At 37.2% G+C, this 23375-nt stretch overlaps 2 protein-coding genes across 3 annotated transcripts; both read right to left on the reverse strand.

Annotated features, from left to right (window-relative positions):
• Positions 1–1410: 1410 nt before the first annotated feature.
• On the reverse strand, positions 1411–3752 carry hmx2 (H6 family homeobox 2). Its single transcript, XM_058749725.1, has 2 exons — positions 2996–3752; positions 1411–2283 (listed from the first exon to the last, which is right to left on the reverse strand). The coding sequence occupies exons 1-2, from the start codon at positions 3258–3260 to the stop codon at positions 1736–1738; spliced, it is 813 nt and encodes a 270-aa protein (XP_058605708.1). The 5' UTR covers positions 3261–3752; the 3' UTR covers positions 1411–1735.
• Positions 3753–9505: 5753 nt separating this feature from the next.
• hmx3a (H6 family homeobox 3a) lies at positions 9506–12247 on the reverse strand. 2 transcript variants are annotated; one of them, XM_058749540.1, is made up of 2 exons: positions 11379–12247; positions 9506–10976 (listed from the first exon to the last, which is right to left on the reverse strand). In XM_058749540.1, exons 1-2 carry the CDS (start codon positions 11662–11664, stop codon positions 10372–10374), a joined length of 891 nt encoding a protein of 296 aa, XP_058605523.1. In that variant the 5' UTR covers positions 11665–12247; the 3' UTR covers positions 9506–10371. The 2 variants fall into 2 exon arrangements, with proteins under 2 accessions (XP_058605523.1, XP_058605522.1); XM_058749539.1 differs by having other exon boundaries at positions 9506–10979; positions 11379–12245.
• Between the last annotated feature and the right edge of the window lie 11128 nt (positions 12248–23375).

Genomic DNA, 23375 nt, shown 5'->3' on the forward strand with positions numbered 1-23375 from the left:
TTTGTAATTCACACCTGCCATTTCACCTACAGATGGGTGTGAAGCGATGAATGAAGTGTATGCGCTTTTACTCAGTGAGAAAACACTGAAAACCCACAGGATGAAATTTACACGGAAGTCACATAAGTTTATGCTCGCATGTATGTCATGCGCAGTCTGACCTCTGGTCCGAACTGTCAATCAAACAGACAGCAACAACAGTATTACTAGCTAGCTAGGAGCTTCTCTTCATCCTGCCTTTAGGGAAGTCACTGATGTTTCAGTTTTTTTTTTTTTTTTTTTTTTGGCCATTTAGAAATTTTAGGGTATACAAAGAGGAAATTTCGACAATAAAAATATAATGTCCAATATATAACCAACGAATCTATCTGTACAAATTACGAAGTACGAATATTACAAAGAATCCTTTTTTTTTTTCTAAGACCATATCTGCCAACTAGTCTAAAAAAACGAAAGAAGGTATTTATTGATAAGTTTAAATTACAATGTAACTACAATTTTATTTAAAATGTACTGCTCAATATTTAACTGTTTATTTGTGCGCAACATCAAATTTTCCTACAAATTCCATTAAAAATTGCATTCGGTAAAATTTACATTTCGTGGTGACATTCAAACTGTTGTCATCATGTCGGAAAAAAGTACTTGTGTGTGTGTTGATAATGAACTTTCTCCGTGGCCGGTATAGAGAACATGGAATCAGTGCAACATGACACCACTACACCCTTTGTAATTTGACAGCGGGTGCGTCTTATCAGATTGCACCGCGAGCACTGTCATTCTTGACTGCGGCTTCTCTGAGGCCCCGCTGCGCTTTTGACGTTCCGCTTGTCTCCGAGAATGTTTGAATGCGTGTTCGTGTGACAAGCAACATGTAATTATCCCTAATTGCGAAAGCATCAACTGGGGACACTTTACATGACCCAGTGTCAATGTAACACAAATGTTTGTCTTGAGCTGATAAGCACACTAAACATAATATATATATATATAGTGTGTGTGTGTGTGTGTTTATATATATATATATATATATATATATATATATATATAGCACACGTACATATAATATTTATATGCTTAACCATGATTCACTGATTTCATGGAGGACTTCTGCTGTTGTGGTCATTCGAAGACTGCTCATAAAATAATTAAAATACTAGGAAAATGTTGTTTAGAAGAAAAGGCATCACATCAAAATGTGCCATTGCAGTTTTTTAAGATGGTATTACTGTCAGTCGTTCTATGTTTTAAAGACCTCTCTTTACAAAAAATAATAAATACAATACAATGAATAAAGATTATTATTATTATAATTATTGAAAAGCGTTTTTTTGTTTGTTTGTTTTTTTTTGTTGTTGTTGTTTTGTTTTTTTCCAAATCTCAGTTGTTTTCATTTTAGAGACAAGAATCGACTGATTACACTTTTATTTCAATGTTTTCACTCCTCATAACGTGTAAAACTGGTTAATCTGGGGACAGAAATGTAAATAAAAGTACAAAATAATCATTATACACATGGTGTATTTTATAGGACATGTACAGAACCGTGTTGCTTTTGTGTTTTACACATAGACTCGTTTAATTGCTGCATAATAAGAAATATATTTTTTTTCACCAAATAAAGAGGTATAAATAGACATGAATTTTGTCAAACATAGTTAAATGTGTATTTTGTACGTTTTAGTGTGTAATAGTGTGTCGTCCCTTAGCAAGGAATTTTCCTTGTGCGCAAAAGTTAATATTCAATCTTATTGTAAAGATTGTATAATGGTAACGCTGGTAAATTACTTCCAGGGTAATACAGTGGGGTAGGAAAAGCGATGGACCTCGGAACCGGCACCCGGAGCAACGAATTTTCTCTGAAAACGAGGGGCATCCCAACCAAAGTCTGCGCCGATGCGTGCGCCATGTTCGCAGCTTCCAGTTCCGCAGAGAGCTGCCGTTTCCATTTGTTCCGCCGGTTCTGAAACCACGTTTTCACTTGTGTCTCCGTTAACTGCAGGCTGGAGGCGAGACAGGCTCTCTCGGAGCTGCTCAAATAGCGTTTCATATCGAACGTGGACTCGAGCTGATAAACCTGACTCCGAGAGAAAACCGTGCGCGTCTTCTTCTTGGCGGAGCTGCTCTGTTTGTCCGGGCCATCACGTTGTCTCTCTTCAGAAACGGGAGACATTTGGCTACACGCTCGCTCCTGCTCCTCTTTGTAATCCGGTAGTATGGATGGTGTCAAATGCGGCCGGCGGTCGATCCCATCTTGCACAGGTAGAAGTCCCTTTGTGGCACCTGCAACACAAAAATTTCGTCTTGTCAAATTGTGCTGTAAAAACACAGCCGTCCCGATCTATTAATAATAATTATATAAAGCTTTCGTGCTTCTGTGTGAATTCAATAAATGCTTGCAAACACGTTTATTTTTAGTGTGGCAAAAAAAAGTGCTTTAAATATTCGTCCATCATCAAATTCACTCGGTGGGTTTTTCTATTAAGCTAAACATCGCCATTACTCGATACTTTACACAAGAGTTCATTAAATTTGAACTCTGACTGTTTGATCGACTGTTGAAAGGTTACAAGTGCCCTGTTAAATAAACAATACAATATGACTAGCACTGGTGCACGATATTAATTAAATCTTGTTACATTTAACGCTCAATTGACGAAATGTAGCATTGCCTCTGAAAGCCCGGCATAATCAATTAGCAGACTCGATTAAATTCGGTTAATTATTTGACCTTTCCCCTGTTCACCGAGGCGCGATAATACGTCGGATAAAAACACTACTGGAGTTGTATCCAGTAGTGGCAATTGTGACAACATTACAAGACAGTCACCATGGTGACAAAAACAGTTCGTGCTTACTTTCTGAAGTGAGACGTTTTATAAAAGTGAATTTTTGACTAAGCATCACGGCATCAGAAATGTCTATATTGACCAGGGTGGTAACAACTGTCTCATAATAAAAAATACAAAGATATACCGGTGGTAGAGTCACTTACCGAGGCGGGAGAAGTTCAGAGGCTGGTGCGGGTTGCAGGACTCTGGTAGACCGGGCTCAGAGCAGTAGCAATCGCCTGAGTCCTCTCCGGCGCTGCAGTCGTCCTCCGATGACACGGACAACGTCCGCTTCCTCGGCTGCGCTTTGGGACTGTCCTTTCCAGCTGACCGGACTCCCTCGTTGGAGGTGCCCAAAATGGACTGGATCGTGAAGCTTGAAATGGGGGCAGGCGAGCACTTGCTTCCGCTGTCCTCCGAGTTATTCATTCTCGCCTCATAACAGTTCAAAAATGTTCTAAAAATGATACAATGCCAACGCAGTAGTAAGTTCCGCTACACATAGAGAGTGTTTTCTTCAAATTTGAAATGGTTCTTTAAAACTGTTGGGACGTTTAAAAAAACTTGTTTTTCGTGGGCTCAAAAGTGTTCGAATGCATTCCTCTCCACTTCCACGCGCTCTGGTCTCAAGGCGGGTGGAACGTGCCCTCATTTGCATGTAGGTAAGACCGGCGCTGGCCAATCACGCGCTCAAAGCGCGCCCGGAAATTTCAAATTTTATAAAGGTTGAGTTCGTCAATGGCTCATGAGAAGTGCAGAGCGCTAGATGAAGATTAACTTGGTGCAAAACATTATACTACAGTGCCTAATGTTAAAAAAGGTTAGTCATTTTAACGGGAAAAGAATGTCAAAATGCAAGAGTGCAAACGTGTCCTTTGGCTAATTGTAAGTTACCTTATATGGTAGGTTAAACAATAGTATATTTATAAATAATATGTAATTTTGTAGTAAAATATTATAAGCAATAAATGTAAAAAAGAAGCATAAATTACCTTTTAATTTAGACAATTATATTATATTTAGACAGACAATAAATTCACTCTTATTCTTTACTAAATTTAAAAAGTATGACCTTTTTATGGGGACTTTATAGGGAGAGGGGCATTCTCAGAATTCCCTGCGCGAACTATCACATTTGTATAGATTTGAATTATTTTCTTTTTATGCTTGTTATGAGTTATGTACATTTAGGTGTTTTATTTTGCATGTTATGCTATTTAGTTTATTTAGTTAATAGTTCAGTGCATTTTTTTTATTTTTTATTATTGATTACAGATGCTGATTTTTGGTAAAAAGGTCATCATGTGGCCTTCCATTGTACCACCTGTGCTATTAGTACATTTTGCAGTAACAAATTTATAATAATAATAAGAGTCTAAATAGGTTGGTATATTAACATTTTGTAATTTAAGGACAGAGTTAGGAAATGTAAAATATAGTGATAAAAATGTCATCTCATACAGAGCATAAGTGTATTTCGCACAACAAAATAAACAACTGCTGTTTTTTCCACTGTGAATTTACCCCAAATGCTTTACAATGCACTTGTCACGGTCTAGCTGTAGGCTGGTCAACATTATTTAGTCCTTTTCCCTCACAACTTGACTACTTGACGGACGTTTGCCTGCAGAATATCACTGTAACGAGAAATTACAACCAACATTTTAATAGCTTTCTGTGAAGTACTGGATGGATAATTATTCATTGTCATGTACATGCCTCTGGTTTTCCACTTTGATAAATTGTGATTATTATTGCTTCTAATTTCAGTAATTTCCTGCTCCCTTATATCGACATAATATTTTTCTGTTTACAGGATAACGAGCTTATTTTTTATTCATTTATTGATCTTAAGATTTTGACTTGTATTGGAGGCTCATGTGAACAGGCCTATGAACTATAATTAAAACAAATGTAACAATAACTTTAATATAAAGCTTGTTTGTCCGCTTCAAAAGATTGTCACAATATTTGACCATGCAATTAAGAGCTTAAGTGATCCAGAAGCACTTTTTAAACAGGTTTTACTGTGGATAGTGATCCTCACACAAACCCACTGCACAAACGACTGTGCTGCGGATCCATAGAGGTGTCTTTGTTCATTACTAGAGTTCTAGGCATCTCAAGCACATGCCTGGAGTTCTCAAGTTCATGCCTACAACAATAACCAACCTCATAATCACAAGTCATCTGAATCCATGGTTTAGTTCAAAATCATATATCTTATTAAACAGTCGTTTTAAATTCCACTAGTCTTGTGCTATAAATGGCAAATTGGTCAAATAATCCAACACACAGTCTAGGAACTAATAATGGATCCTATCTCATTTTTCTTGAAAATAATAAACTCATTCCACGTCCATTATCTCCGTTTAAGAATTAATTTGATCATTATGGTGGGCTAATCTACTGCCTCTGCGGGCCGGCTAGAGCGGGCAGGACCCTGTTTAATTGATTGACTAATTGATTGGGGGGTGTGCGCTCACCCCACCCCTGACTCGTGTCTCGAGGGCAGCTGTGGCTCTGCCACATTAGCTCTCGTTAGCGTTTTCTAAAGGCTGGCGACACTTAACAAATGCTCTGGCTTTGTCGTGGTGACAGCGCGCGGACACCTAATGGAGCAGAGGGAGCCAGGGTTGAGCGATCCCGACTACAAATTTCAAAGGTCGGGAATAATGTCCTGACTGCACACATGAGTCTCCCAACCATAGACTAACTGGGCCATACCAGTTCAAAACGTGCAGCTACATGCAGCTTTTTAAAATTATTATAATTATATAGCCTATGTATTATTTTTGTGATGAAAATGTAGATTTGGCAAAAATCGAATTGGCCATGAATAACCTACCAGCAAGAACTTTTGATCTTAAAGGTCCTTAGCCATAAGAAGAATGTTTATTAAATTAACCACTGGTGAATCTTAATTTTGAAGAGCCTCTGTTCACAGTGTACCTATGGCTAGAGCGAAAACATATCAATGGGTGTTAGTTTGGTCTAGTAAGACCCTGGAAGTACGACACGTGCACTATATATGTATACACGATGATGGAAACGATGTGGTTGAACTGTCACAATCTGCAACTCTGTTTGGAACGGTTGTTAAAGAGACCTATTGTGAGCGACCATATGCCCACATATAGCCATTTAGTGCGTAAAATATGAGGGTCTAGTTCACAGCGGCCCTACGATTTATGGCGCATTCACATAAGGCGTGAAATCCGCAATGATCGTTAAAGAGCCGGTTTTATACGCTGCGCCTGTCAGCCGAGGCTGGATGGCTTAAAGGCCGTTTAGACATATTAAACAAAAACAATACACCAGAAATGTAGCCCCCTCACAGTATTATATATTCTACGTGTTTGGGGAGGAGGGAGTGGTATTATCACAATTTTCTTTGAAAGCTGTTTAAATAGGTTTGAAAAAGAGCATTTGTGCGTGTGCGCTGTTAAGGCGCGTTTAATCCAAAAAGTTGTTTCTGTTATTGATTATGAGCAATTTTATCTATGTGTTTCACAAATATCTAGACAGGTGTACTGTGATGAACACCCAGCAATTGTGGGACAATCTGTCACGCGTTCACGAAGCTAAACATCTTTCAAATCCGGCAGAACAGGCGTTTTTGCACGTGCTGTCAGTGCATGCGGCAGACAGTAATGACCGAACATACACATTGAGCTCTGGCAAAAATGCTTTCCGCTAGAAAGACAGATGAAGTCATGGACGCCTTTGATCTGAAAATCAAGCTTCGATAAATATTAAACAAAGGGCCCTTTACACGTGTGTATTATGATATATGGCATGTCCAACTTTAAGATAAGGAAATTACCAGAGAAAATGATATCAATAAATTTTCTAAGTATAAACGCTGATTATGTTTCGATTTTCATTCAAGATTCTGAGGCTGGTCTTTTATTTTTTCTCAAATGGTTTTGCAGAGAGAGAGAGAGAGAAAGAGAGAGAGAGAGAGAGAGAGAGAGAGAGAGCAGGCAAGCAAGCAGGCGGGAAGCTCAAGCCCTGGAGGTGTACAATTTATGTAATCTACGGCTGGGAAATGAATTGGGTAATTTATTGGAAAACAGAAAGTCAAGAAGATTGGATCAGTATAGTTCAACCAAGGGCTTCTATTCATCAAGATCCAATTAACAACCTAACCATTGAGTCTTAATGGGTTTCCAATCTACTGCTCTGATATACTCATCAATCCCTGAGGGAGAAATTAAGCGAATCGACCGCCCCTCGGCGTTGTGGTGTCATTCCTCTCCGCAACTATATGTCAAATTAAAAACACAATTAAAATTTAAACTGTTTCAATCAGAGGCTGCCCCGCAACCTATGTTTCACTTAATAGAACTTTGATGAAAATCTGATGCTCACTTTCAATCACAAAGGCAAATGGGAAAGGTGGGGCAAAAAAGAAGATATCCTTTTCCCTGAATAACACCAAAACATTTCGAGAAAGTAATGAGCAAAGATGGGCCCGCTCCCTCTCAAGCGTTATACACGGGATTGAGTTCACGTTCTCGTCGTCTATTGTGGGTAAATGTGCTTTGCAGAGCGCTGAAAAACATTTTCCCCTACACAGCGAAAGATAATTCAATAGGGCAGATGATAGTCCATTTTGTCAGCCTCATCCTGTGACGCAGTGAGCTGCTATCCTTTCCGCTCGAAAATATGAGGTCGGCTAACTAAACGTATTGTGTTTTATCGAAATTGTTAAATCACCGTTCCGTCAGTTTTGAATAGCCCAGGCTTTGATTAGCTGACAACCCCGTCATATTCACACAGAAAACACTATTGCGCAAATAGGAATAATCACATAGCCAGAAAGAGATGACTTGTGAACAAATTATGGGTGGGGGTTGTTTAAATACCGGTTATATGCACTATTTGTTCAAACTCTTGTTCTTCTATAGCTCTGTCTTCTATGGTAATGCGCAAAGAGCATTTTATCTGTTTACCCCACCTCCCTTCTTTGCATAAAGATATGGTCAAATGGAAATTATCGAGTGATAGGCTATATATTTTTTCCAGTTTATGACAGTGGATCAAGGTCATCAGTAAGCCATCAGGAAAAAAAGAACTGTTAACAATGCCCTTGATTTGAAACAATATTTTACAGACGTTACCCGATCAATACTCGACAGGCGATAATGCCTCTGCGATCTATTAATTCACCGTAATGGGCTCGTGCTGAGCTTGCATTATATTATACGTCAATATAGGAGTTATGATTATTAGGCGGCGGTATTTGAATGTGCTCTTGGCTGAGTGCTCAGACCCAACGCAGAGTTGATTTCGACTTTACAGAGGAAGAGTGTAATAGGAAGACCAATGCTTGTCGATGAGCCTGACTGACCCATATTAAAGTTCTCTCGATACTGGTCCTTGTTTATACTTGTTTTTTATGCGTTTAGTTTTAGTAATAGGCTTATATTCAAATACACGACGGAATTACCCAACATGTTGCCTGTAATTTATGTAGGCTAATTTGTGTGACAAACTATTAAACATCATTTAAATCATTTAAATATTTCTAAAAATAATAAAAATAATAATAATAATAATACCTAAGCATTTTTCGTTTTAAAGAAGAGTTGTTAATTAGGCTCTTTGTTGTTATTTTTGTTATTGTGGTTAATAATAATAATAATATTAATAGTATTATTAATAATAATTGTTTTTATTTTTAATGTTGTTGTTGTTATATAATTTAGTTGTTGTCTAACTTCTTTCACTCAAGTCAATAATATTTTTTCCATTGGCTTAAGGTTTATAGCTACAGCTAAATGGGTCGTGTTTCAATTTTTGCACGCATTTCACAGCACCAGCAGTAAACTCATTATTACGTTTTTGACCATGCTTTTATACACTTAAAATACAACGCATAACAAATGAGCACAGTTTATACTCTTCCGTCTCTATCTCTCTCACACACACACACACACACACACACACATACTCTGAGCGGTAAAACTCTTAATGCAATTCCACCACCTCTCACCGATAATTATACGGTCTTATTGACAACGCGATTTTGCAAAACATCGCTTGTAGAGTTCGCCAGATTTAAAGGTGCACCTGCTTGTAATTGAGATGGTAATGGGTATTTCAGCTTGTTGAGGCGTAAGTGAAACAATTCCGGTTTTGCTGCACAGTTAAATTAGCTCATCGTATTTTATATTTCATAATGTATTTTTATTTAATTATTTTTTTTACATTATTTTACTTTCTTTAAAGTTTAGCAAAGCGCACTGATTTTTTTTATTAATAAATAAACTAATTAGCCAACTTAATGATTTAATTAATCAATTATTTATATATTAATTTATTAACATCTCTTTAAACATATTTCGTTTTTTTGAAATGTACAGAATTACTTCCATATAATGTTAAAATAGTTATATAGGCTGCACACATCGAGCCTCCTCTAATTATAACTAGAAGTATTATATGGGGTTGTGCGATCTTATGTCAGTTTTGTCTCCCATGTTGATTTCTTGATTTGTATATATCTATCTATACTATTTCCTGAAAATTATGTTTTATCACTATTCGCGCGAGTGCTTTAGTCATGCAGCATGTCCAAATTTATACTGAGCATTATAAATTGTGAGACATCAAAGAAGCCTTCTCGTTATTCGCCTCAACACAACAGTCGTGTCACAAAGTCAGGTTAGTCACTCAAGACATGTAGACTTTAATAGTCTCCGTTTATTTCACAACAGAATTTATCAATACAATGTAAAAAAAAACTTCGCTATAACTGTACAAATGACACCTTTCCTCATTTGGTTCGTTATATCTGTACATGTACATATACATCTGTAAATTATATAGATAAAAGTAAAAGTTTTTATTCTTCGTATTTGTGTGTCTTCAGTTTAACTGCAAATTCTGTCAGTATAGCCTATGATTGTCCATTGAACGCGGGACCAAAATCGTTTTCAGCGGTTATCTTCTCAACCTAAGAACTGTTTGGTTAAGAAAATGTGTCTAAAATAAAGATCTTCAAAAAGAATATTTTGCCTTAATATATAGATCATACACAGTAGTATTGCACATCCGTGTTCAGGGTTGTGTGATTTTTTTTTTTTTTTTGTCCTGTGCTATAAAGAAATTGAACCACGTGTATAAAACGTTTCCTTTGACGTGTCAACAAGTTGATCTGTGATATTCATAGATAAACCAGCAGTTATAATAATAATAATAATAATGACAGTAAATGAACGAAGTCATTATAATTCACCACCAACCAACATCAACATTAGAAATGTAGGCCTCTAAACATTCGCCTTATTCATGTGTAGTTTTATGGGTATTTTTATGAGTTATAAAAAAAACAAAAACAAAACAATTAGGGCTCAAATGCATGATAGTGCGTCTTTGTACATTTTTTCTTTTCTTTCTTTTTTAATTATTTTCTAAACAAAAATAATTGGTCTCTTGGTTTCATTTCTCCTGTTCTCTTTCCCTCTTCTCGAGTCTTTGTAAAATCGTTTTTAGTTACATAGTTACATAGAAAAAGTCATCTCTCGTCCTCTCAAACCGGTCTGAGGAGCGGCACGGAGGTGACGATGGGGTGCGAGTAGTAAACCGGATGAGGGAAAGTGAGCAGCGGCTGGCTTACGGGCACGTTGCCCGCTGTGTTGGAGCTCTCAGAGGCCGAGTTCTCGTGGTACAGGATGGGTACTCTCACAATCCTTTGCGCAGCTGCGTGGCTTAGGTTGGCGGCCTCTAGCTCTGCGGCCAGCTGACGTTTCCATTTGTTTCTGCGGTTCTGAAACCAGATTTTGACTTGGGTTTCTGTGAGGTGAAGGGAGGCAGCAAGGCCCGCGCGCTCTGAGCTGCTGAGGTAGCGTTTCATGTCGAAGGTGGACTCCAGCTGGAACACCTGACTCCGCGAGAACACCGTGCGAGTTTTCTTTTTCCGGCAAGGTTTCTTGTCCGCGCCGTCGTCGCTCTTCTTCCAGTCGTCCAAGCCGCCTTCTTTTTTACCCTCTTCAGTGTCGCTCTCCTCGAGGACGATCTCGTCTCCACTTTTGTTGTCGTCTTCATCGTCCTTGGCGTCCGGGTCTGATTTGAGTACGAGCTCAGGTGAATCTCGGTCGGTGCCTGTGATCGGTGAGGAGTCTCTCGCTTTCTGTGCTGCTACAGTAGGAGAGCTCAAATTAGCATTCGTTTTCTTTCAGAAACATATTCATATCAAGTTTCACAGGTCGCGTCACTTTGCCACATGACAGGTGCAAACAAGTGTGGATCCTACTTTCCAAATCTCGGTGTTTTCAAACTTAAGCATCGCATTTTAAAAGAAAGACAATTTCAAAACATTCCACTTTCATATTTAAAGAACGAAAACAGCTAATGCAAATTGCTACCTATGCTTATATTAGTATTTATAATATGTCCGCAAACATTTTTCATACTGACTTGGATCTCATTAACATTGCATGCACCAACATTTGCTAGCAGAAGCACACTATTATTTATGATAAATCATAACAAATCAATGAACCACACAAAAAGCCGTTGTGAGAGCTCAAACCTTACCTTCTGTTCTGTGAAGATGCGCAGATGCACTGAGTGTGTACGGGTACCACCACGCCGAGGCACGCTCAAGGTAAGCCGGTAACGCAAAGCGCTGGGTTGGCAACTCAAAGCGAGGAAAGTTTAATTCCCCAACCTGAGAGAGCGAGAAGCTGCCATCAAGTCCTGCTTTAGTTGATGCCAAAATAGGCTTAGGCTTTGACGGCTTACTGTCAGAATTAAGAAGATTTTTAATGAAAAATGGAGAGTCTTTCGCCGAAGAACATGTATCCTGGGTTGTTTCGGGCATGTTGGCTTGAAATTCGGGACTTATAATATATTTTGAAAATCGCTAAAAATATTTTTAGAAAATCTGTTAACAGTTTGAAGGTCCTTGGTAAACTCTTCCTATAGTGGGAACTTAAACGCGGTTGTTTACGGTCAGCACTGACGTTAAAACGAAAGACAATAATGCGGAGCGAGATAAACAATATTAATCTTGCTGATCATCTTCCGAGAGTTCCTTGGTGAAAATGATGCTCACCGCGTCCGTCTGGCGCCAGATGCTAATGATGAAATAAAAATGTCACCCGAGTTAAATGCAGAAAGTATACGGCGATTGGGCACGTACAATAGCAAATGGGATGAAGGGAGAGATGGGAAGTGGAGAGTCTGGAGAGAGGAGGGGCCTCCCAGACTCTTCGCGTTGGCTGCTGGGCTGAGAGTTCTCTCCTGTTATTGGTCTTATATAGTCCAATTAGGTGGCAAATGAGGACGGACCATTAACACAAAGGAACAAGGATTTAGCTCAAGCGGTGCGCCGATGAAGGCAATAGCGAAAATGCGGTTTAGGCCACGAGCATTGCAAAGTTAAAGTTGACTTTTTATCCGTGCACCTCTAAAAAGTTGTTTACAGACGTTCTACATTTAATTGGGCAAAAACCCTTGATACACAGGCGTACACAACTGCAGTTAGGGACAGAGATATGGAATTGCACAGATACATTTGAAAAAGTGTCGATGTTGCAAGAAAATGTTGCAACAAAAAAACTAAAGCATAAGTACAACACTAGCATGTCGATTATTTGTAGCAGCAAATAATTTGTACAAGTAGCTATACTTAAAATGCATTTGTAGTTGCTATATTAAAATGTTACAGCATTTTAACATTGTATGAAACCCTTTTGAATATAATACTGTAAACAATATGGAAAACTATTTTGTTTGTTTTTTACAGGTAAAGCACATCGCAAATGCAGTGTCCATATACTGGTAAATTTTAAATCTCTCTCTAAAATCAGCCGTAATTTTTTTTTTTTTTTTAAAGCCTGCCCTGCGAGCCTTTATAAATATTTTAAAAACATTGTTGAAATCATTAGGTTGTTTCATTAAAATCATCCATCCATCCACCCATTAAATCATTCACTCATTCACTCACTCATTCACTCATTCTTTATAAGCATTACTGTTTGAAACTCAAATATTTAATTCGTTTTCATTGCAACCAATTTAAAGGTTCGATCCATTTGTTACCTTTTAACTCTTTACCATCGTTCTAAATATGAATGGATTATGGAATTCACTGCATTCGCTTGTTTTAAAGTTATGTATTATTTTACAATTTAACAAAATTTCGAATAAAACAAACACAAAATCTTAGCAAAGAAAAATTAAACCAGGAGGTCATGAGGTCATATTTTGGTGCCACTAAATGTTGAGTTTGCTCGGGAGCAACACATCGTCACTTTAAAAATATCAGTGAACACAAGGCATATCATCAAGTTCCCAGCGTTGTCCATCTTTAATCAAAACCGTTTCTTGATAGTGTAGTCTTGTGAAACGATCATTTCGATTCCATAAGTGAATTGGACGCCAGTCACTGATTGAACGAGGCGAGGGCGTCCTCTACGGGTTATAAAGAATTACTGCATGCTTGCAAAACAGACAGTAAGCCAAGTCAGCAAACCAATAAAATCCATCTTGTTGCTGTAAAATTACTAAAATGAATGAAGCCCTTTGACAATATAGCTAGATCGACAGAGTAATTTACTATTGGACATAATAAAATGATGATAATGATAACAATAGCATTATTATTATTATTATTATATTAATAGCATATTTAAAGAGTAAATACATGGGAGTTAAAACTTAATCAAAACTACTGTCACATCTGATTATTATATTATTGATTGCTGTTCAAATTAAGCTGGCACGTGATTCAGATTTTTCTAGTTTAACTTTGATTTCTAAAGTGGTGACATGAAATAAACCATGACCATGGACCATGGTTTTCTAAATACGAATGTTATTTATTTATTTTTTTTAGAGTCGGTTTGATTTATAGCAGCCTAAATAATAGTTTTTAAGACGCTTAGTTAGCCTATATCAGACAAAATAAAGTGTAGACCAAGTAAAATATACTATGCAACGGTTAAAACAGTCTTTTGATCATTTATATGTGTACTATCATTGCATAGCCTATTTATAATCAAAATCTACGATCAAATATATCGTTCCCTAGCGCCATCAGGTGTTAGGTTAAATAGTCAATGATGTTACTCGTACATATATATGATTTCTATGCAAAGTTGTCATTATTTGTAAGATTGTTTTATTAATTATTTGAAATTACAATTAATACAAATATCTCTCAAAAATGAAAAAGAGGGATTTTTGATGGCAGCCCTTCTCTACAAAAATACATAGGCATGTTATAAACACAAGGCATTTTTTCTATTAGCCTACCTTACATGAAGAAAAAAAATAAAAATACAGATGTTTTATTACCAAAACAATAATGAGATTTAGAAGGTCTAAGGCAGGCCTAATTCATTCAGTGTAAACAGAGCACAAATGGTTCACACAAAGAGTTTTATCCGTGAATGTCGCTGCATACAAACCTATAAAGACTATTAGAATCAGTGTTCGCTGCATGCCTTTATTGGGGGCTTGTGCCATGTAGGCTATGTGTAGATATTTCATATTAGTCTTAGTCTCGGCTCTTTGTGTCTCTCTGCCTGGTGGGAAGATATAATGTTCCCTGACTTTTAGATTATTTATTTCAGAGCGTGGAGTTATTGATTATTTCACCGGGAAAATGACGAATGGCAGAACGGAATGACACGGTCAGCAGGTTCTATTAAAGAAATGATAGTATTGCTCATGGTTTGTTAAAAGGTCCAGTTTAGATACTTTATAGGTTTACATCCATCATCGTCTAACGACCCCGTGAGATGAGAAAAGCGCGCCGCGCGGTGACAATGACCCGACGCCGCTAACTTCGCGCTGTAATTGCCCACGTATTATATATAGATTTTTGTTTTGATATCTTGTGAGTTTCTCTCGTCTGGTCGAAATTGTGATAAAAGACATGAGTATAATATCGAAAAGCACCACACGGTGAAAAATGGGCGAGGAGGTATTCTAAACCTTTAACTCTTGGATTGTGTTGGCTACTCCTGTTGGATCTTACGCCAATGTGTTTGGTCACCATGACATCACTATAAAAATATTAAATAATCATGTTTAAAGGTCTATTTTGATCATTGTATTTAAATTTGCCATCACCAGATTTAGTATAGATAGGCCTAGATGTAGATAGCCTATTTATTGACATAGATTTATTACAGATTTAGATGGACTGATCATTATAAGAGATTTCAATAATGCCACACTAATCAATTGTATAGCTTGAATGCACCTTAAATTGCTTTCTGTAACAGAATATATGCCAAATTCATGAATGTGAATAAGCTAAAAAAAAAAAAAATTCTAAACAGCATTATTAGCACACTTAAAGTTAAAATCTCTTGATCTGTTTAACCGACTTGTACGAAATGACCACTGCATGCTCTCTGCCAGTGCATTAATGTCCGGCACTATTGAAACGAGGCATTAAAAGCTTGAAGGTCAGGCTGCTCGTCTCACTGTAATACACACAATGGATTTAAACATGGCATTTAAGTTGTAAAGGACTGACTGTGGCCTGGCCCTGACCTGGCCCACCTTAATTGGGGTGGTGAGGCTATTGATTGGCTGAGAGATAGTTAGAGGCTCTGAGTTACAGCGTGATTAGCCAAGTATCAGAGAGCTGCTTTTATATGCTCATTGGGCGCGGAGAAAAGAGCAGAATTCAATGTCACTTTGAGGGTGAGAGGAAGCTCTTGCCAAGTGGGTCACAGGTCAGTTCACGTCCATCAGGACCATGGTTGTCCGTCTACGCTCATAGGATACTATCCACAGAACTTTTTACATTTGTTTTTAACCGTGAAAGATGTTTTGAACCCCACTGACTCACTGTATGGACAAAAACAATTCTTCAGTTTATTTTTGGTGAACTAGCCCTTTAAAGACCGATAAAGAATAGAAAAGGCAATTCAATTACATGACCGGTTGTGAAAATATGTGCTTAAGGTAGGAGAATCAAGAATGTGGTATCTGATGTAACACCTCGTGAACCGTAAATGTTGCTTACAGGTACAGAGATGTTCAACAGGTTCCCCTGACCCTCAGTGTCCTACATTGATGCAATGATCTGTGTCTTCCTTGTGCCAACCAAGAGCTAAAAGACCCCATTCATTCTTTCTGACATGGCTGAATCTGTGGAATGGCTTTGCAGCACCTGTCCAGGTTCACACACACACACACACACACACACACACACACAGACAGGTGATGCCTTCCGCAGAAAAGCCAGGTGTGAGCGTTCTTGGGCCAAGCGTTCTGACCGTATGTCATTACAGCGCTGTAATCGGGTTGAGGCAGCAGTGGCTTCTCATCAGTGTCTGAGGGGAGATAGAGATATGGAGCCTGTTACAAATGGCCCAAATGCTCAGGCTCTGAGGAAGCCCATCAATAAAGCAATTTCTGGTGTCATAACAGCAGCGCTTTTGCTAAAGCTAACCTTTCAAAAAACTTTTCTCTCTGCAAAGCACTGCAGCCCCGCCATTAGAGTCCTGCCTTGTGAATTTAATGGATTCCGTACAAATAATATTCCACCATAATGGAAAAGGTTGAGGTGGCTGAAGACGGATGAAGTCATAAACACCTATAATTGAGAATCAAAGACCGATAAATTTTAAACTGCTATCCATTTTCCCCTTTTTTTCCCAGATGATGATCTATGTCATTCTGGCTGCAGGAAAATGGAGGAGATTATGGGTGGAAATTATAACAATAAATTTTCTAAACATACACCTTGATTATGCTTCGATTTTTTGGGAAGGAGAGCAGAGAGAGAGAGCGAGCGAGAGACGGTTGGCCTGGTTGGCTGAAAGCTCGCTGGCTAAATGGCGCCATAAAATAGCTTCTGTGTGCTGTTTCGCCCGGAGAGGCCAGGCGTGCCTGGAGGTGTCATTTTCTTCCCCTAAATGGGGGGAAATGAATTGTGTAATTTATTGCAAACTGAAGCACAGTGAGATTAGATCAGCATATCCCATCAAAGGCTCAACAATCAATCTGCTCTGCTTTAACAGCTTGAGACGCATAAACCAGGGCACCTAATGGCTTTCCAATCTAACAGATTGATAGACTTATCTGCTCCCAGGGGATGTATTAAGAAAATCGGCTACTTTCACACTCTTCCCCACCACTTCTGACAGAACCCACTTTTTCTCTCCCTTTCTTTCCCCACTCACAGCCCCGATTGTAGATATAGAGATATAAATACATTTCTATGAGATGTGGTTTAAAGGAGGGGGGAATGGAGAATGAGCTTGTTATTTGTTATTTAGATGAGCGTGGGGGCTCTTTAATGAGCTGATTATTGCTCGTTGTTTGGAGCCGAGATGGTGAGCAGTCATTCAGGGCCACTTATGAACACATATAAATGTGGCCATAGCAACCGACGTTTCCTGACTAGAGGAAACAGAGAGACGTGCCGTAATGGGGTGGATTAATCAAACAAACCGAGTACAGTAATTAAAACAGGTCATTTATAGGAGCTTTAATTTCATTGTCATGTCCTCAGATACAAGCTTACATATAAATACTTCAACATTATTAATTGTATTATTGTCATTAGCTATTAAATATGCATTTTAATTAAAATGAGTACTAATGCTAATAGCAGCTGTCATGCTCAGGAAAGGGATCTTCATAGGGAATATCGTAGATTTAAATATCGTTATATTATATTATATTATATTTTATATATATATATATATATATATATATATATATAGAAAAACTGTGGCAACGTCTTCAAGATGCTTCAAGAGACCTACCTGCAGCTACCTAAAAAACGATGTGCAAGTGCACCTAGTGCAAAACCTGCTTTAAACGCAAACGATGGTCACACCAAATGTTGATTTAATTTAGTTAATAGAAGTTATCTGATAAAGAAAATCTATTTATGACATTATTTGAAGCATCATGGAGACGTTGCCACAGTTCTTCTTGATTTAGTCTGTCTCAGTTTGTTCTGTTTCTTCATGTCATTCCAGACAGACTGGATGATGATCAGATCAGATCTCTGTGTGGAGCACTGGCTGTTGTCAGACTCCTTGTGCGAACAATAATCTCACTGGATTATTACAATTAATGGCTAAATGAATGTTTGGAAATGTAAACCGGTATTTCCTACTGACACACTACAGCAAAAGATAGAAATAACTGACTTAAAACCATTTTTATCTGGTGAAAATACAAGTGTTCTAATAATTTTGGCCACCACTAGTGTGTGTTTACACACACACACACACACACACGTATATATATATATTTATATATACTGAATACACACACAGGTCTACAGGCCTAGTTACACACACACATATAAAATATGATCAATTATATGTATATAACAATATGAACAAGAATAATAAAAAATATAGACAATAAATGAATGTAAATAAGGATATTAAATATAGCAATATACACACACACACACAAACATATGGGATGAATTTATGAATTTAAAAAATATTTATATTACTTTAGTATATGAACACACACACACTCACATATATGCTATGTTAAATAAAATTTTAAATTTTAATATCTTAAACATTTATTTATTAAAAAAAAATAGTTTATTCATATATTTTCATGATCAACATATTAACCTCATCAGCAGCCCAGTGACATTATAGACAAATGCGTTTGTCCAGAACACCAGTACAGATTCCCAGTGCAGGTGTAGGATGACTTCGATTTGTCAGCCAGACTGTCAAGATAAAATCTAAACCTCAAACACTGAGAGTGAATGAGATGCTATCAGCATGGACACAGAGAATAAAGATCTCCTACCTCCCTACATAATTAAGCAGCTACTGCCACCGCTCAAAGAGAGCAATGAGAGGGGGCCGTCTTAGAGGAGAGAAAGAGAGAAATAAAAGACAGCGACAGACTTCTATGGAAAAGTACTCATGACTGACATTCACAGGGATCTTATACTAAAAATGAAACTGGCTAAATAAAGCCTACTACACTTGTACGGCTTAATAGAAAAATCGAATGAGATCCAGAGGAGAATAGAATTCGTCTTGAATTAAAGATTAAAAGCCCTTGTTAGTGTCACCACACAAATCCATTTGAGATAAGACTCTTTTTATTCGCCTCACATCATCCGTTCTTCATGACGGCCATATTGGATCTCACATCTGATTTGTACCAGAGTCCTGGGGGCAGAGGGGCATTTTCTCCCCATAAATATCAGTCTAGCCCCACATGGACCACAAATCAATGGCAAACAAATTTAAATGCTGTTCTCTCCCCTTGCTATAACTATCAAACACACACGCAACCACTGAAGAATGTAATTAACAGTTTTATGAAAGATATGACATGTCATAGGTTAGATGCTAAGTATGTATACCTAAAATTAGCAAATAAATACTACTGAGTACAGTGAGGGGATGCTACAGACATGGGTGTCTGAATCAGACACAGCCACTTATTTTAATAACCTTCATTTAGAGTGGGAATAAATGATGATGATAGCCCTGATAGGTGATGATGATAATGACTAGCTGGATGATGATGACAATGAGCATAGACGACTATGGCAATAACTAATCTTTGTAATTGTGTATTTTCTTACAGTATTAAGTATTTCTGAAACCAAAACAAACCTATACAAAGCAACTGCAATAACACAGGTTTAAAATCTTGATACTATTTTCACAAACCCAGGAGTGAATCCAGGCCATGTTTTATAATATTTATCTTGTTGTGTGTCAATTTCAAGCTGTCACTGTCTGCAGATGAAAGTGTACTATACGAGGCACAATCTGTTATGCGGTCAAAATGAAGCATTGATTATTTGTAAAAACATAAGTGCAAATCAAATCAGTGCTCCTAGGAAAAGATATATGGCCACCCACCTGCACACATATGAGAAGTGAGCCAATTATCGACCGATTGATTTTATGCACTGCACATTTTTCCCTCTGCTTTAATTCTATTCGTTCAGTGTTAAGACCCTTCTTTCTTTTCTGTTCTCAGTGGCAGTGACTATATCCTGTGCAGCCATAAAGTCCTTATTCCCTGGCTCCAAATGAAACCTTTCCCTCGACCTCTTATATATTTTGTTCTCTATTTCGCTTTAATAGCACTAAAATTGGTTACATATTCTTTTACAGTCCCCAGATGCCATTGCGCCCATGTTGTCATTCGATTATTTATAGAAAACTATTACATGCTTACATTAGCAGCTTACTTCCCCCATGCGGCCTACAACTTTTTTTTTTTAAGAAAACCACAAAGCCCATTCTTTACAGGTCTTTACAGGTCTGCTGTTGTAGTCTTCACTGGACCAAAGATCAAGGTGAAGAAAAGTGCATATGTGTCTGCTATCAGGAAGATGTAAAGAAGAAGAAGAGCTGTGAAAGTGTAAGGAGTGATAAGATCTAGAAAAGAGCAAGAGCCAAAGAAAAACAGAATAGAACCCTCACAAAACACCAGAACAAAAAGAATAAGAGTCAAAGGGAGAAACAGAAAGTGAAAAAACAGACACTAAAGTTGTATAAAAAGGCCAATAAATGTGTCATTTATACATTTTATATTAATATTGTAATAATTATATATATATATATATATATATATATATATATATATATATATATATATATATATATATATATAAATTTATCAAACGTGACATTAAATATATTCATAATTTTACACAGAAACAAAATCAGGGTCACACTTTATATTAGGTGGCCTTAGCTACTATGTACTTACATCACAAAGTACAATGTACTTATTGTGTTCATATTGTATTGCAAAACACTGTTGCTGCTATTGAGGTGGGATATGGGTAATGTTAGGGACAGGTTTGGTGGTATGGGTAGGTTTAAGGGTGGGTTAAGGTGTATGGGATGGGTCAACAGTGTAATTATAAATTTAATTGCAGAAATTAATTACAGATGTAATTACATATATGTATTTTAAAAAATATAAGTACAATGTAAAAACATGTACTGTATGTACACAATAAGTGCATTGTATCAAATGATTAATGATTAAATGCAAGTACATAGTAGTTAAGGCTACCTAATATAAAGTGGGACCAAAATCAGTGAAGAAAAATTTTCAGTTTACAAATAATAAGAAAAAATGGCAAGTAACACAAAGAATTAAACAAAATTCTTAAGCAAAAAGACTGAAATAGTTTTTCTTGTCAAATGTACTCCAGTTATATCTTTTGTTAAAAGATTTCTTTTTCAAATAACTGCAGTTAAAAGTAAAAGAAACTGAAAAAAAATAAGAAAAAAAAGTATCATGGTGTCCACAAATGCACGTTTTCTGCATTGATAATATTTTTTTTTAATTTATTTATTTATTTTGCAAATCATCATATTTGAAATGATTTCTGAAGGATAATGGGACACTGAAGACTGGAATAACGGCTAAAAAAAAACAGGAATAAATTATATTTTAAAATATTTTCAAGTTTGTTTTTTATATTGTTGTAATAACAATTGTAATAGTATAAGATTTTATACGTGAAGATGAATATAATAAGATGAAGGTCAAATATATGAGCATTTACTCACATAAAAAATAAGCAAATAAATAAATACTGTTGTTAGACATTTTTGGTGGCTGATGAAGTGATGAATAGATTATGAAGTGCGCTGAATAACCTCAGTAGCAAATGCCATGATTATCTTAATCACAAGAACAGCTTTCATGGCATTTGGTTATTCAGCGCACTTCATAATCTATTCATCACTTCATCAGCCACCAAAAATGTCAAACAACTGAAAACTCAGACAGACAGATAAATTGATTTATTGGCTTTTGTATATCTACAGCTCTTTATCTATTCTCTTATGTTGCTCCTTTACGTGATGAGCCCCATGTTTGTGTTCATAAACTCCCTCCTGCTCAAAGGTCCGGTTGGTTTGTCAGTGTTGTACAGGTAAAATGCATGTTATTAATGATCTCCCCAACTGCATGCTGGCATGGTACACTGTCGTGTTTAAATTCCTCCCCCTATGCATTGGAACAGAGAGGCCCAGCTGCACTAGGCCCAGAGATCGATAAGAGGTCAAGGAGGTCAAGGGTCATTCCTCCCTCCCATTATGAACTGGCCACTCACCTCATATGGTGACTAACGAGGCCTACTGGGCACAGATAAGAGCAGCGTTCAGGGAAAGTGAATAATACTAGAACCGCTATTCATTCAGAAACAGAATACAGAGGTAATGGAGTACTTCCTTGTTACAGCATCAACTTGTGTTGAGAATAAATAAAACATACTAACCACTGTGATGTGGAAAGCAACCTGGACCTTTGTATAAAAATGACAGTAGAGAATGGGCTACAGAAAACACTGGGCGGAGAGTCATTTCTCCATGGTAAAATATCATGTGGTGCTATAGAAAACAGCTTGTAAAAGAGTAGTAACTGAAACCTATAAGAAAAAAATGAACAGGATCGGAGGTTCAGAACTTCTGCTCTCGTTTGAAAAAGAGATAAGGAGTCTATTAGACAATGATAAGCTTTTATCAATAATCAATACTCAATTGGATCGGTCATTTCATTAGATTTCATTAACCTGACATGCCCTTTGTGCCTGGATGCTGTCTAATTTTTGTAATACACACAGTCAACCAGGCAAGAACAGCATGTGCACACACAATAATAAATTAAGATTTACTTATATTACATTTCTGGCTTTGTTTACAACACTTCTAGAAATTGTTTTCTATGGCACCACACTATATTTACAACCTGTAGGTCTTTCTTTCTTCTGCACTGGCCAAAAGAATAGATTTTGAAAACAGCTCTATTATGCCCATTTGAATATAATTGGAGTCCAGTGTTGTTTGGACCTTAAATCTGCCAAATGTACAGTAAAGAAAATGGCAGATGTGGTTGTCAGTACTTAACAGTAATTAATTAACTTAAAATATGTTACATTACTAACATCAGTTTTTCAAAAATATTTATAATATACTAACCACACCTTAAAACAGCTGAGGTAAATACTTACTGTATATACAGAAGGTGCACGGTGTCATACACACAAAACGCCATCATGGTAACATTAATTAAACAAACTAAAATGCAACACAACCTTAATGTACATTTCTAGTGTAATTATGATATTTCAATGAAATTGTCCCTTTAATATGAGTAAAAACAAATATTTACTTAATCTTCCAAAGTTGCTGCATTTCATGGAGAAAACCATTTTCACCCTTTAACCATTTGTGACAAAAGAGACTAAAACTAAACTACACACTATCCAAATTCAGCGTTAAATCAGCTGATACCCGTACCCCTGCCTGCTTTTTGAGAACCCAAAAGCCATTTCTAATGAATCTCTGGTTCAGTGGCCTAGTGTGGCAGGGAGGCACAGGGGTGGTGCCGCTGGATGCACTCCACTGTGTCCGCTGGCTTGTGTAGAGCCATGTGTTTTAAAGATTTGACAGAAGATGCTCTAAATTATCTGCCTTCAGACAGTGCCATCCATTAGTTCCCCTCTCAGCGCCGAGCATGAAATGCGAGTATTGGGGCAACTGTGCGTTGGGAGATATCATTCAGGACTATGAGCTATGGCCAAGC

This window comes from Onychostoma macrolepis, chromosome 17 (genome assembly GCF_012432095.1).
Source record: "Onychostoma macrolepis isolate SWU-2019 chromosome 17, ASM1243209v1, whole genome shotgun sequence".
NCBI classification, from domain to species: Eukaryota; Metazoa; Chordata; class Actinopteri; order Cypriniformes; family Cyprinidae; genus Onychostoma; species Onychostoma macrolepis.

What these genes read in the sequence shown, in the direction of transcription:
- hmx2 (XM_058749725.1), bottom strand. Translation starts at nt 3,260, where the DNA reads ATGAATAACTCGGAGGACAGCGGAAGCAAGTGCTCGCCTGCCCCCATT. An exon ending in TCTGAACTTCTCCCGCCTCG is followed by an intron (nt 2,284 to 2,995) that starts GTAAGTGACTCT and finishes TTTGTGTTGCAG; the next exon opens with GTGCCACAAAGGGACTTCTA.
- hmx3a (XM_058749539.1), bottom strand. Translation starts at nt 11,664, where the DNA reads ATGCCCGAAACAACCCAGGATACATGTTCTTCGGCGAAAGACTCTCCA. An exon ending in GCATCTTCACAGAACAGAAG is followed by an intron (nt 10,980 to 11,378) that starts GTAAGGTTTGAG and finishes CTCCTACTGTAG; the next exon opens with CAGCACAGAAAGCGAGAGAC.